A 15,495-nucleotide genomic window follows, 5' to 3' on the forward strand; every position below is an offset into this window, starting at 1 on the left:
TGCAGCTTTCAAAGTCTACACGGTGACGTCTGCAGACATGGTGCAGAATCACATCAACTCTCCAGACCACCTCTCAAACACAAAGGTGATACTTTCTTCTTAAACAACATTCAGCAGAACTTTACCTAAACGTCTTGTTAGTTGTGATGGTTGATGTCCTCACAGGAGTTCAAGGTGCAGCAGAGACGTACCTGCCTCAGCAGAGAAGTACCTGCTCAGCAGAGACGTACCTGCCCCAGCAGAGACGTACCTGCCTCAGCAGAGACGTACCTGCCTCAGCAGAGACGTACCTGCCCCAGCAGAGACGTACCTGCCCCAGCAGAGACGTACCTGCCCCAGCAGAGACGTACCTGCCCCAGCAGAGACGTACCTGCCCCAGCAGAGACGTACCTGCTCAGTAGAGACGTACCTGCTCAGCAGAGCGAAGCACCGGCTTCAGGAGCACCAGCTGCTGTTTGAACGCTTTCTGGATGTATTTTACAAGATCAATTATTTGAAAATGAATGAATGAATGAATGAATGAATGAATGAATGAATGAATGAATGAATGAATGAATGAATGAATGAATGGTTTATTTCCGACGGAATACAGTGAGACATTTACATGTTCATTTCACAAATAAAATAAAAGGTAAATAGAAATGTCCGAAAAAGGAGTAGGCTGAAGCCAAGGGCTTATTATAGCCTATCCTGTGCAGTGTATATCATTCACACAATATGGCATCCGGTGAATGATAATACACAAATAAGAAAAGAAATATATAAAAAGAAAACAAAGAAAAACTGTCATTGCATTATATTATATAAAAATAGTAATACCAATAATGCAAAAAGGGGTATACAGTGGTGCTATTTTCATCTTAATCTATAATAGGCTATACCAAAATAATTGACATATTTCTTTATAACTGTTTATCGTTTTATATTTAAACATTTTTTTGAAAACATAAATTGAGGTACACATTCTTAAATCCTTATCACAGCAATTTTATGATCTGCAGTATTAGTATTGGTTTATTTATACAACCTCTAAAAGGTGGGTATCGTAATGTTTTGGTTTAATTTGGTTTATTGATTTTTTTTTAAGTGTCATAAACATATTAGAGACATACAAATGCTAGAACCCCATCATTCATCATTCACCAATACTTTCTTCAAGGAAAATCAATAAAATGAATCGGATTGTAGTGAGGCAAATACTGCCTCAGTCAACATATATAGGTCCAAAATATAACTTTTACTTCACTGTGCTATCAACAAAAATAAAGCCACTTCTCGTTGGATTTAAAACGACAAGCTGTTGATCAGCCTTTAATGAACTGATCATCAGTAGGTGTGTAGACCGTTTGTAAAAGCAGATGCTTTGGTGGTTGGTTGAATTGGAGCATTTAGGGGTGAGCTAACACAATGGAGAAACAAGGAACGACATCAGCAATGATTTTAGAGAAGCGTTCGCTGTAGCACATCCACTCTGGAAAGGGTTACAAAACAATTAACGAACAATTCAGAGTGAAGCGTCCTGAAAAGAGAAACATTGTTCCCGAGCATTCGCGAGTTGCCGGTTGTCCTCCTAGTTGTGCCAACACACTCACCCCGAGGTCAGACCGCGCAGTTCTTGGAATAGAGGCAGAGAGAGAATGAAAACAGGTACATCCCAGACCCTACGGGCCTCACTGGGCATGTTGTAAGTTTGAATCCACGAGGACACAAATACGAGAGGACTGAATCGACCAAATACCACAGAGGTAGTTTGAATAGAGTAATTCCTGAACAGACACCATAGTTTTGTGAAAATCCTCAAAGCTAAAAGCTACACTTTGGTCACATTTTGATTGTTATACTTACCTTTTATGGTGGTGTATAAAGGAGCAATCTTAAACTCCTTTTATAAATACTGTAAAGCTTCGTCAAAGTTGGGTCATGCAACAGGACAATGATCCAAAGCACACAAGCAAACCTACATCATTGTGACTGAAAAATAAAATAAAAATCCAGCTTTTGGAAAGAATTTGTCAATGTCCAGAGCTCAACCAAAGTTAAATGATGCAGCAGGACTTTAAGAGAGCCGGGCAACTAACCAGAACCACCCAAAAACCTCAGTAATGTGCAGAGCGGACCAAATGTCCTCTAACATTATGAGACTAATAAAATCCTCCAGTGAATGACCACAAAACACTGCTGCTAAAGGTGAATCTACAACCTATCGAACTACGGGAATCCTTAGTATCACCTTCATGACCTTTTCCTTTATGACCTTATTGGTTAAAAACAAAAACATAGGGTGAAACAAGTTATTTGCTTTTGTTAGTCTGATATTAACTTCTGACTCTGACGATAATTATCTTTAATAATCATCTTTAACGATCGTCATGACTTACTTACTTCACTTTTGCTGCTGGTGGTGTCATCAGTTCGATTGTTTTTGTTTGAACAACCTGTGGACCATGAACTGGACTGGGATTCATCCCCTTTTTGCTTTGTGCTCCGATACACTTGACTCGATTTCAACTTTAAGCACTTGAACACAGAACATTGGCAATAATCCCAAGTCTAAAGTTCATCATGTGGAGATAAAAAACTTGAGTTTGAAATATCAAATTTAACAAGTTTGAAGTTTGAAACAAAGGAGAGAGAAGTTGCTCAGGTAAGGTTGTATTCAGCATCACCTCTTCCAATGCAGATGCAGTGTCAAAAGTATTATATATGGAAAAATAAATAATGATCAAATATTAATTATATATGCTTAAAAAATCAACAATTATTTAGCTAGGGAATTATATGATGATTCAGTGGTTGATAACTCTCTGAGAAGGTTTAGTGAGTAAATCATAATTTTTATAGCATTTCTTATAAATATCTGCCTCCATGGATAAAGACTGGGTGTTAGTAGTGCACGAAGCGTAATTCTATTAACTGCCATATTTCATAAATAAAGGTTAATATAGCTATTTAAAAACATTTTGTCAAGCCAAACTTTATCTCTAGAGCACATTCAAAACATTGTTGCTCTTTAGTAAGTTCCGTACAAACTGTTCAACAACATGTAGTCAACAATCACTCAGAGCGATCTTGGTGTCTACGCTGAATGAGAAGCTCAAAACAAAATCATTGCTTTTTGCAAGATTTAAGAACTTGAGAAATCGTATCATCACAAAGTTTCACTTCCATGTTTTAAAAGCTGAGACACAGTTTTGCAGGGTCGCAGAGTAAGTCATTGATCATCAGATTGTTTATCTCTGTTTCTTTATCCCAGAGGAACCAGTGTTGGTTTTCTGCTCCGTCCCAAAGATTTATTCCTGTTCTCAGAATTTTTTTTATATTCACAGTAGATAAAGAAATCCTCAAATCTGTTGCTCTTTTAGTGTTTTAGTTTTTCTTGTTGCAAAGAAAAGTGCAACATGAGCTTGACCTGTATTATGTTCTCTACATTTCCTCCAGAAGAGGGTGACTGGGATGGCAGAACAGTGGTTTACACGCCACTATGTGCATAAGGGACACAGAACTAAATCTTACTTGATCAAGTAAAGAAAACAATGATTTTAAAAGGAATATAAGATTTAAAAAATGAATAAATAACTTAATGAAAAACTATGACATATCGCAGCTTCGTCCCTTTGTTATTGACCTCTAGTCCATGAGCTGGTCCTCCCGGGAGCACCGTGGCGTCCCACATATGTTGTAAAACGCATTCACCCACAAAGTCAGACACGAGAATGACACAAAGAATCTGGTCAATTTGTTCAAACTAAAACATGCCGGGCAGACTGACTCATGCATCAGCGGTGCATTTATCTGGGAGGCCACATGTTAGGAAGTCAGAGGGTCCGACTTAACCGCGGATGAAAAGAGGTTTGGTTTATTTGACGCCACACACCTTTTTACGAGGATAACAGCAGGAAGGGCAAGAAATGGCTGGAAGCAACTATTTCTCAGCTGATCTTGAAACTATCCGGTGATGTCGTGGGATTACGGTGGGACCTGAGGTCCCGCTGAGGATGACACAAAGATGTGGCACAGCTGGACTGCTGCTGCTCCTCCATCCCTGGTTGCACCCGGGATCATCCAGCTTGTCCATCTTTATCTTAACCTTTAATTTAAGATCAGCATTTCGTTTTAACATGAGCATCTGCAACTGTGCAGATGTTTGAAAAACCTGCATGCTTCCTTTTCCTCTGTCTTATGTCATCTAATATCTTGTATGCAACGATCATCTGCAGCGCTCCCAGGTATTAATATTAATCATGCTGGACTAACATCAAATATCATTTATGTTCCATAACTAAACTTTCTTGATGTTTTTCTTTCAGGGTGGCAGCCTGTTGGAGGGAAATTATTGAAAATACCAGATGTTCTTCAGCTGAGCTCCACATTTCAACACCACACAGACTTTCTTCAAAATGCATTTTCTTGGTTTTTGTACTACTTTTATTTGTAATTTACAGGTCAAAAGATTTTTTTTATTTTTTATTTTTATTCCATGACATGAATACAAAAATGATTAGAAAAGTCAACATGTTTCTTTGCTTTTTTTTATTTAGAACACAAATGTTTTTACGCATTTTATCGATGTGATATAGTACATTTAAAATTAATTTATTTCAAAACAGTATATTTAAACATTACATAGAAGTGACATGTAGGAAGGGCATGATCAACTGTGCGTGTTATGACTTTGTTTTTTTGTTTTCTTTTTTACCCCATCCTCTCAGCTTTTAATTATGTATTAGAAACAATGCAGTTATTGAAATACTATAAAACATGATCTATTCATAAAAGGTTGCAAACTTCTTTTTGTTTTTTTCCTCTCTTTTTTTGCACTTTCATTTGAAATATTCATCTCTGTAACTCCGGCTTAAAAGGGACTGTGGCCATTGGTTGGAACACGTCGGGACAAAGTAAATATGATTCTGTATTTTCTACGTGAATAATGATACAGAAGAGAGGTGCTCACAAATTTGGACTAAAACCGACTCAAACCATGAAAAATCTGAGGTATAGGTTGTCTTCATTTGAACTGGATTCAACACTACATTACTGCATAAAACAAGGAAACAGTTTCGTCCACTTGGGAGTTGAGTACCCCCCAGAAAAATGGACCATGTAAAAACAGAGAAATATAACAGTATCCAAAATAATAAAAACGCTCTACTGTCCAAATGTTCCAACGTGCACAATATAAAACATTGAGCAGTATTGTTCATTTGGCGAGTATTTCATGGAAAGAAAAAGAAAAAGAGCGTGAAAGAACATCAAATGTACATTACAGATACAATCTAGTGAAATCTAAAAAGGTCCCCGCTGGCTTCATGAGGCAGCATGTGTGACTGGCAAGTCTTGATCAGTCTGAAGGGATGGGGGGTCCGTGGGCAGCGGGGCCACCTCCACCATGCCTAACCCAGTGTGAGGGACACCAGTGTTCATGATGTGTCTCTGTAAATGCTTGATCCAATCCTCCTGGACTGACAAGGGACCCTGGAAGACGAGGTCACAGAACCTTTCAAGAGAGAAGAAGATGTTAATTTTTTTAAATAACCCCCCCCTCAAACAAGAAAACAAAATCAGGGAAATCCAGGCGATAGTAAATACCTGCAGGTAAGTCTGTACATTTCCTCTGGAGTTTGGGGTAAGGGCAGTGTCTTCTTCTTGGAACCGGGCCTCGAGCGTTGCCTAACCGCTTTACAGCCAATTGCTGAAAGACACATTTTACAGTTAAATTCCGTTTACAGCGCTACACCTCCGATTACAGCGCGGCCTTGCGGATTCAGAGATCTGTGATAACCACCGGAGAGCTTATTGATGCTCCGACAACGCTGCGTTTTTTCACACGTTATTGCTAGATCAGTAATTGGCGAGTCCCGGTATCTCCAGCCTTGGCTTTGATCGGTCTTGTTTTTGGCCTGGTGCCCGTCGGGTGAACGATCTGACATCTGCAGTTAACTGCAGCTGGTGATGTCGCAGCACAAGATGAAAGTGTATTCATCTGTGCCTGAAGGGAAAACAAGCGGGTCCTAAAGGCTTTTTTGTATGAAATGGCCACTCTGCAATTAAATCTATGCAATTTCTAACTTCCTGATGCCCTAATAGATTTTTACCTTTGGGAAGACCCAGATCAGCAGCAGCACACTAAATATAACTAAGAGTGAACGTCAGAGTTCACTATGAGATACAACTAAAATGCCAGTTAGATCAGCTGTTATGCTTTTGCTGTCCTACACTAGCAGTGAAATAATTTCATTAATTCCTGTAACTTTTGATAAAAATTAAGCAGGTATAGTTTAGTTCATGCATTCCTGATGAAACCAGCAGATTCTTGCCAGAAGCTGCTCTGTTGAGCCTACAAAGTGTTTAACCACCGATAAAGCTAAGAAGAAATCTAAATAGAACTGGGGTTCCCGTTTTGTTGCACCATTAAAAATCCTGATGTTGGTTTTGAACTATTCTACATGTAAAAAACATTAGCAGTAAGAAACCACAAAACTTCAAGAAAATTAGTGTTTTCTTGGCAAGATGGAAAGAACTAACACAGAATTGCGTCTACTGTCACGAAACCTGATTACTCCTGGAAGAAGTGATGGATTTACTTGCTGCAGTCTGAAGAAACTTGCCAACCTGAACTTCACAGATTTCAGATCCTAGAAATGTTCTGAAAACAGTTTTTTGTGCAACAGTAGCATCCTTTATGATGGGAGTATCATCCAGCAGGAATCAGAAGAGCATCTCCACCTCTCACGTAGGAGACACCCGTCCCGAGCTGCAACATTACTTCTTCATAGTCCACTTAGCCGACAAGATAAAAGTTTAAATTTGTAGAGGAATGGTAACACGTCTATGCTGGTCTCAATAATAAATGTAATTCACGACAACTTCTCTCATCTAAAGAACTTACTGGTTCCCTCCAGCAAGGCGATCCTTTTTCTGTTTGCATATGCTCGGAGATGATTGGATAAGCTGACTCCACTGTGGAAAGTTGCATTGCAGTGGATACACACCTTCCTGTTGAATTCACCCTTCTCTGCAAAAATACAACAAGCAGACGAAAATGGAGTAAAGGTTAATTTTGTAATCTCTATGGCTTCCCGTTGATGATGCCTGACTTCAGCAGAAACATGCACAAACCCCATTTCCAGAAAGATTGGGCAGTTAATCTCAATATGCAACAAAATGTGAAGTGTTGATATGTTTGAAGCGTTATAAGGAAGAAAGGAACAAAAGATTTACAGCGAGTGTCTTCACTTTATTTAGAGAACGAACAAATCTAAATCTGCCAATAACTACCTTGTTACTTCACTTCAGGTTCAACTGAGGATAGGAATGTTGATCAGTGAGAAACCTCTGTCGATTCACGCTGAACACAAGATTTCCGCTCAAGAGCCTGTGGTGGTGGTCGTGTAATGCTTGACTTTGCTGATGGCCAATTTTCATTAAGTGAAAGATCTGGACTGCAGGCACCACCACCAACACTGTCTTCATTTGTGTTTCCAATACCCAGAGAATTGTGGAAAACCTTCTGCATCACATAAGGGGGGGGCTTGAGTTGGATAATGTGAATGAACATCCTTCATCCTCTGTTGACTAGTTTTGTTACAGCGATAATTTGTCCAAAAATAAAGATGTTTTCATCCATCTTTTTAAGAGAAGTCTCAGATAGATAAATGAGAATGAGATAAAAAAAAAAAAAAAAATATCACCCCCCCCCCCGCAGCGGTACCATTGTTGCAATTTCAGAATTGTTAGTTTTGATTTACTAATGTGAAATCAAGTTGGTTTTACATGTTCAGAATGTAGCCTGGTGAAATAACTGTGGACTTTTAGAGAAAACATTCGGCCCTGATGTTAACAACAGCCCATTCATCATTTGTAGCCTGGACAGGTCCTGATCTATTTCTTGATGCTCACGTACATCAAACACAGATTTGACAAATTTGATCTTTATTTCTTAGGTTTTTCATTCACTGAATCACTGCATGATGCATTGCAGGTGGTGTTAAGTTATTTAAACGCTAGCATGGATATATTTTTTCTTTTAAAGCTGACTAATGATTATCTGATGGAGTTGGGCAAAAAGTAATGAGAAACAATCCTCATTGAAAAGACAGAGCCGATTCCTGACTCGCTCACCGATCACAAAGCAATCTGCAGACTGTTCCAAGTTGGGGTTTAATATTTATTTTCACATTCTTTCTTGGTGATGTCTAAGATTACATTTATTTCCCAAAAACACTGAAAATCACTTGATTTGAAGGAACCTTCCTGGAAGTTTATTTGTGGTTTTTAATTGCGTCCTTGATGTTTTTAACCATTGTTCGTAGCGTCTTAGAGCCACCTTGAAGACGTGGCTCTTCTGCTCTTGCAATGGAAAATATGGTTCTTCTGAATCTGAAACTGGGGTATATTGTCTACATGTGGGTTTTCAAAAACTTAAACAGCGTGCTCTTATTGAGAAGAATAAACCATTTTTAGTATTTAACAAGTAAAGCCTGGAAGGCCACGTCAGAAGAAAGAAGGAAAAACAACATAATGCCTCCGAGATGGAGGAGGAATTGTTCTGATGTTACTTACCAGATCCTGAGTTTGGCAGTGAAGATGCAACTCTTGATCCCGAACTATTCTCACTGTTTGCAGAAATCGTTAAAACATTTCTTGCCACCTGAGACGGTCCTTTTACTCGGGCCTCATCCTGACACTTCCTCTTCTTCAGGATACCTATCAAGGCATTGTTGCCTGTGAGGGAGTTCTTCACATCCGGCTTACTCTCCAGCTGCCCCTTGTCAGAATGAACCTCCGCTAAAGAGAACGTCGGCATCAGTGGTTTGGCGTCACCGTAGATGCTCGGAACAGAATTACTTTTTGGGAATCCCGTCTGAGAGGGGGCGAAGCGATTCGCAGTGGTGAGCTTCGATGAGGAACTATAGTAGAAATGGTTCCTCCTTCTTCCCAGAATCTGAAGGGCCCGCTGGCACTCCCTCTTGTCGCGCATCAGCTCGCGGAGTAAGAGTAACGGGGATTTGTTCTTGGTGGGGCAGCTTTTACCGAGCTTCTTCAGGTGGCCTCGTATGTGGTTGGACTGCCCGGTTCTGTTATCGAACGAATCCCCACATAACGGACAAGAGTGAACGCCCTTCACGGTCTCCGTCGCCGTCTCCGTCTCGGCCTGTAATGCTGAGGAGTCCGGGGAGAAAAAAAATGAATAAATCTGTTAAAAACTAAAATATTGCATATAGAAACAAATCAGTGGTGTAAACCCAGTTTCTGAAATTATGGATGAGATCAAAGATGCATGCATAGAAAAAAATAAGTCAAGTCTGTAAAGTACATTGTGCTGGCTTTAAGGTATTCACACAGAAAACTGGGCCCAGTACCAGCTCGGACCTCACTGGGAGGATTGGGTTTATTTGTGTGTAGTAGATCTTTATCAGCAAAAAGATGCGTTTCTCACATTTGCACTACCGCTCAAGTCCACAGACAAATTGGGGTAGCTAAAAATATGCAGCAGTGCAGACATCTGCAAGAGCCCAGGGTGCCACCTAATGACCCACTAATGACAACATACGTGTACGTGGTTCTGGCAGCGCACTTAGAACAAGGAAAACAGATTGAAGGAAGTACAATCATGTAATTAAAGAACAGCTGTCAGTTTTCCAGGATTTGGGAATTGTCAGTCTTTTAATTGAACAATTAAATGCAGGATTTTTTTATTTTTTATTTTAGTATAAAATTATTTATTCAGACTGTTAGATGTGAAAACCCTGCAATGTTTCTGCAGATTCCAGGACTTAATTACAACCAACGACACTGACTGCGTTTACATGCATCAATAACCCTTTTAAAACCCGAATATTAGCAATAACCCGAATTTGCACGGCCATGTAAACACCAATAACCCCTTTGAATAACCTGAATTTGCTCATATTCGGGTTTTTAAAAACCAGAATATGACCCCTGGGTTACTCCTTTTAAAACCTGAATATTAGGTCATGTAAACGCCAAACGGAATATCCCGATCAAACGGAACATGAATTTGTTTTCTGCGCATTTTCTTTTCGCAAGGAATCCTGGTCTTTTGAGTCCAGGAAGTTCTTCTAAACATGGAGAAACGCAAGACCAGGCCACACTTTTGGAGTGAGGAGGAGAATAATCACTTCATAAATGTAATGAAGGATATGAACATTTTGGCATTTGTAGACGGTAGAAAGTACCGGGATAGCATGATTTTAAAGAAGGTGAGTGAAAAGTTGCGCGAAGCAGCATTTGTTTTGAATTTGGATACAGGAAGAAGAAGCGGAAATGACGGTAATTGCGTCATGACGTTCTCCGTGCGTCGCTGGTTTGATCCAGATATCCCGAATGATTAATCACCATGTATACAGGGATAACCCTGTTTGCTCACGCACAGGGCTCGCCACTCGCCATTTGCGACCTAGATTTTGCTATGGCGAGACATATTTTTGGCTGTCTCGCCACTTGGCGACCTAGAAAAATTATACCACTCCAATCCAGAGGGTGGCGGTAATGCTCATTTTCGTTGGTTGCCAAGCGCCGCTAACGGGTCAGAAGAGGCGGGGGAGAGTGGGGAGAAGAAAGAAAAGTACAGCTTTCAACAACAATGGCACGGTTCCCGTGGTTAAGATACGAGGGGCAGGCCCAGGGTTCTGCGAGGGTGCATAAGCAGTTTGGGTTTGCTCAGTTGAAAAGACGGAAAAAAAGACAAATGCGCGCGCGTAAAGCCTTATTTATGGTTCCGCGTTAAATCGACGGCGTAGCCTACGCCGTAGGGTACGCGGCGACACGCACCGTACGTCACGCGTCCCCGCGTATCTACGCCGTAAATTTTGCGTTGGTGCAACGCGGAACCATAAATCAGCCATTGTCCGTCACTCATCTGCTTCCAGCCGTTCCTGCAGCAGCAAGACGCTGCTCTCTGCTGCTCCGTTAACACAAACTAACATGGATATTCAGAAGTGGTTCAAACACAACGACACAAACAAGTTTACAGGACTGTCTCAGAAAATTAGAATATTGTGATAAAGTCCTTTATTTTCTGTAATGCAATTTAAAAAAAACAAAAATGTCATACATTCTGGATTCATTACAAATCAACTGAAATATTGCAAGCTTTTTATTATTTTAATATAGCTGATTATGTCTTACAGTTTAAGATTAAGATTCCCAGAATATTCTAATTTTTTGAGATAGGATATTTGAGTTTTCTTAAGCTGTAAGCCATGATCAGCAATATTAAAATAATAAAAGGCTTGCAATATTTCAGTTGATTTGTAATGAATCCAGAATGTATGACATTTTTGCATTACAGAAAATAAAGGACTTTATCACAATATTCTAATTTTCTGAGACAGTCCTGTATATTTATGGTTATATTTATTTTTGTTGCTATGTTTTATTTTCTTTTGCTAGATTGTCTGATGGACACTGAGCCTGAGGACGACTGAACAGTGACTCGGCCTTTAGAGAGACACACACACACACACACACACACACACACACACACACACACACACACACACACACACACACACACACACACACACACACACACACACACACACACACACACACACACACACACACACACTATTGTCTAATGGAATGTATTTAATAAATAGTTTGTATATTTGAATCTAATGTACTTCATGCGTCTTCTTACTGCTGCATAGGGATTTATACTGTTCTTCCAGAATAGTTGAAAGGTCCTTTTACACAGCACATTTGATTGAGAAGAACGGGATGACTGTTATATGGTACTACTATGACTGCTATATAAGTAGTGATGACGAAATATTCTAGTGAAGCAACTTTTTGGTTTTGGCGAGTAAAAAATCTGTTTGGCGAGTAACTTTTTTGACCTACTAGCCACTTGGCTAGTAGGTCAAAAAGTTAATTTCAAGCCCTGCTCACATATGTAAACGGAATATTCCGAATGTTTCAATAACCGGAATATTAGCAATAACCCGGATTTTGACTGCATGTAAACGTAGTCATTATAAACATCATGTGTAACTACTTGATTACCTTTTCTCAGCCGCCGAAAAGCGGAAATCTTCCGTCGAATGCGCGGCCTCCTATCCTGAGAGGCCACCTGCTCAGGAGGCACAACGTGGCGTGCATTGTAGCTTAGTCCAACCCTGTGGAGATGTCCTCGTATGTGATTGGACAGTCCCACACCGGACTCAAACACAGCAGGACAGTATGGACAGTTCTTGTGGCCTGATTCCAACTCGGACAGGTCGTCCGTGAGAGACTCCCCCAGCGGGATCTGGTGGGACTCAAAGGTTTCCTGGAACACCTCTGTTTCTATGCATTCTTCTTTGATTTCAGGGTCGTTCTGTTCTTGCTCCTCATTCTTTATTTTCTCAAAGAGCCGTTTAGATGCCTGTAGAGCGCCCCTTATAGACATTCTTCTACTATAGGTGTAAAAGATGTGTTTTTTTTCTTTTTTGATGCCATCGTCACAAAGGAGGCTGTTACCATCCGAGTTGTTAACCTGGAAAATGTCTTTCTCATCACAGTCTGACACTTCTTCTTCCAGATTTACCTTCTTGGGACCTGGCAAAGGTTTTGGTAAGATGAAGCAGGAGTCTTGCTCAGAAGTGTTGCGATATGGGGTGGACATCTTCCGCTTTGACGGTGTCTTTCTGAATGACGAATGATTGGCAAACAGCTCTCCGCCATTTTTGGAGTCTTCGAGCTTTACGGAAAACATTTTTGGCACCCCGTCATAGTTATCCTTGCCACTCCTGGAACCCTGATCATGAGGACTATAATTATTGCTTTCTCTTTTCTGTTCTGAAGCCTTCTTCCCGTGGTTTTGTCGAGACAAGAGAACGTTAATGGATTTGTCGAGTTTTGATTCCGGTAATTGGGATTTGGGACCTTTCTTAAACTTGCTATTTTTGAACAAATCTGAAATGTCACTGGGCTCGTTGGGGGAACCAGCTCTTCTCGAGGATATTTGATCTTTTATTGATATTTTCGATGTAAACTCTGTATGCTCAACAGGAGCTTTAAAAGTGGGTACCTTGAACTGGGAAGGTTGGCCGTCTGTTTCACTCTGCTCTGCTGCCATGTATTCCTCAAACGTCAGCTGATGTCGGCGCATGAGATGATTCTCAAAAACATGTTTGCCAAAAGCTTTATAAGAACAAATATTACAGGGGAAGGTTTCATTCGCATTACTCTGGATCTGCTTCTTTACTGTAATAACGGTGTGCTGCATAATGTTATGTCTCCTAAGATCATTTTCACTCAGAGTCCTGAAGCTACATTTGTCACATCTAAACTTCCTCTTGTCCTTTTCATGCGTTTTGGCATGTTGAACAAAAGTATTTGGGCAGTCTGTTCCAAATGGGCACTGGGGGCAGAAAAACTTCGCGTTTTTATTCGGTTTCTTCACTTTGATTTCTTCTGAGAGCCTTGTTTTCTTCTCCTGGTGGACTGACATGTGATCAATAAGCTCACGGCTTTGTTTGAATGACTGCCCACATTCTCGACAAGTAAAAGGCTTCGTAGAGATAGTAGGCAGGTCCGCATGAGACTTCATGTGACGAATCAAGCGATGCTCTTTCTTGAATAAGAGATTGCATTTTGGACAAGGGAAACTCGCTGGCTTCACCTCTGAGTGAGAATTTATGGTGAGCCTCCCCTTTAACGGTGATATCCCGTGACTTACACTATTGTCGTGCGAATTTCTTGCAGGTGCTTTATAAAGAATTTCTTTAATGGCCTTGGCAGTTCCGTTGGGATACTTTGAGGCGTTCCCTGTTGGCGATGACGTTGGCTTGGGGAGCTTCGGTGCGTTTCTGCCCTTTCTGACAGGATTGGACCCTACTTGGGCTTCAGCGTCAGATGATCCCTCAGATGACGTAGAGCTCAGATCAGGGCATAGGTTTTCTGATGGATCCACCATGACAACCATGTCCATTTTCCTTTTCCTGGTCCTTTGACTTTTGCCAGGACCAACTTCCTCTTTAGGCTCTTCACCAGGAGAGTCACTATGGTTCTCCCAGAGAAATTGCATAAACTCTCTGTGAGGGTCCCAGTTGAGGTCGCTGGCACTGTCAAAATTATCCAATGAGTTTTCGGGTGATTCTACATCAAACCCCCAGATTCCAGCGGTATCTAGCTCCTGCACAGTCTTGAGCGGGGTGATGCTCTTCTCCTCCTCTTTCTCAGAGGAGATACTGTTGAGTTCATGAGCTTGTGTAGCCTGATGCAAAGAAGGTCCATTTGCCAGACCAACTGGAGACAACATGTCTGAGCTCGACAGAACATCTAGGACACTATTTTGTTTTAAAGAGGCCTTCACGAAAGAATCAGTGCAAGATGTTGACTCTTGCGCCATTCTCATTGGTTCCTGCAGGAGTGTGAGGGGATTGATTTTAGAATCTGCATCTTTGTCGTCTTCATCAACGCTGGTCAGACATGACATTTCCATTGCCACGACCTGAAAAAGAAAAGAAAAGCCTTTTAAGATATATCACAATCCCAAGTGTTTAACCTCTTTGTCCTGTTAGTATGCAAACCGTTTCACTGTAACATTTTAAACTGTTTCACTTTAGATAAAGACCTGCCTGTCTCTGGATATGCAAACATGACACATCTGGAAAGAATGAGGCTTTGCAATTTTATCTTCATATTTTGGTAAGTTCAAATTACACAGCAAAAGTTAAACTATCTCAATCAGTTTCACATGTGGGCATGAGGATCAGGTGTAGATGAGACAATGAAAGGGGATTTAAAATAGTCTTTTTAACAAATGATTAAACTCAAAAGCTTCTTTTCGAAATGCAGTAAGCTCAAAAGCTGATTTATTCCAAAATATGATTTGACTGTCAGATATTCACCAACATAGAGCGCTCAAAAATTCCCAGTAGGTTGTAAAAAGAAAAAAAAAAAGAAAAAAAAGGGTGTTCATCTCCACAACAAAATGAATTTAATAGTCCACAATCAACAGCTATTGTGGCGAAAGAAAACGAAAGAAAATCAAGAGCGATGAACTGATCACGAGGGATTTCATAAGAGTTTAACCTTTTGTTGCTGAAATGTATTTATAAAGCCAGGGGCAACAATCTGAATACTTTTTTCTTATACGGCTGCTGCTGTCAACAACGGCAGGCTGATGGATGTGTAGATAAAGAAATGTGAACGAGGGAAATATGAAAAGCAATGTTTTAAATGATAAGTTGAAAAGTGTTTACATTTTTATTTTCTTTTTCTTCTTAATCTTCCTTGCTAATAATTGTTATTATTACCATTGTCATGTCAGTAAATATTATGTGTTGAATATAGTGTACATATGATTGATCAAGATTTTATTTCTTTTGTTTATTCATTTAGTTTTATCCTATCTTTTATTGAACCTTGAGAGACAAAGTCCTCGTCGTTTTCCACAAACCTGGCTAATAAAGTTGATTCTGAAATCTGCAGCAACACTTTAAATCCAGTGTTCAGTTTAAAGTCTGAGCCCACAGCTGTGTTTTT

General features: G+C 40.2%; 1 protein-coding gene and 1 long non-coding RNA gene across 2 annotated transcripts in view; one reads left to right on the top strand and one right to left on the bottom strand.

Annotated features, from left to right (window-relative positions):
* Positions 1 to 4,787, top strand: LOC133452894 (uncharacterized). Its single transcript, XR_009783283.1, has 2 exons — positions 1 to 85; positions 4,308 to 4,787. It is a non-coding gene; the product is annotated as an uncharacterized LOC133452894 (long non-coding RNA).
* The window catches only part of znf644a (zinc finger protein 644a), a 26,083-nt gene continuing 15,146 nt past the window's right edge, over positions 4,559 to 15,495 (bottom strand). Inside the window, exons 2-6 of the mRNA XM_061732617.1 lie at positions 12,028 to 14,458; positions 8,560 to 9,159; positions 6,887 to 7,012; positions 5,587 to 5,689; positions 4,559 to 5,494 (exon numbers count right to left, since the gene is read on the bottom strand). Coding sequence (XP_061588601.1) covers positions 5,305 to 5,494; positions 5,587 to 5,689; positions 6,887 to 7,012; positions 8,560 to 9,159; positions 12,028 to 14,449 — 3,441 coding nt within the window. The 5' untranslated portion in view covers positions 14,450 to 14,458 and the 3' untranslated portion in view covers positions 4,559 to 5,304. The remainder of the gene's footprint in view (positions 5,495 to 5,586; positions 5,690 to 6,886; positions 7,013 to 8,559; positions 9,160 to 12,027; positions 14,459 to 15,495) is intronic.

Source organism: Cololabis saira, chromosome 10 (genome assembly GCF_033807715.1).
Source record: "Cololabis saira isolate AMF1-May2022 chromosome 10, fColSai1.1, whole genome shotgun sequence".
Lineage (NCBI taxonomy): Eukaryota > Metazoa > Chordata > Actinopteri > Beloniformes > Belonidae > Cololabis > Cololabis saira.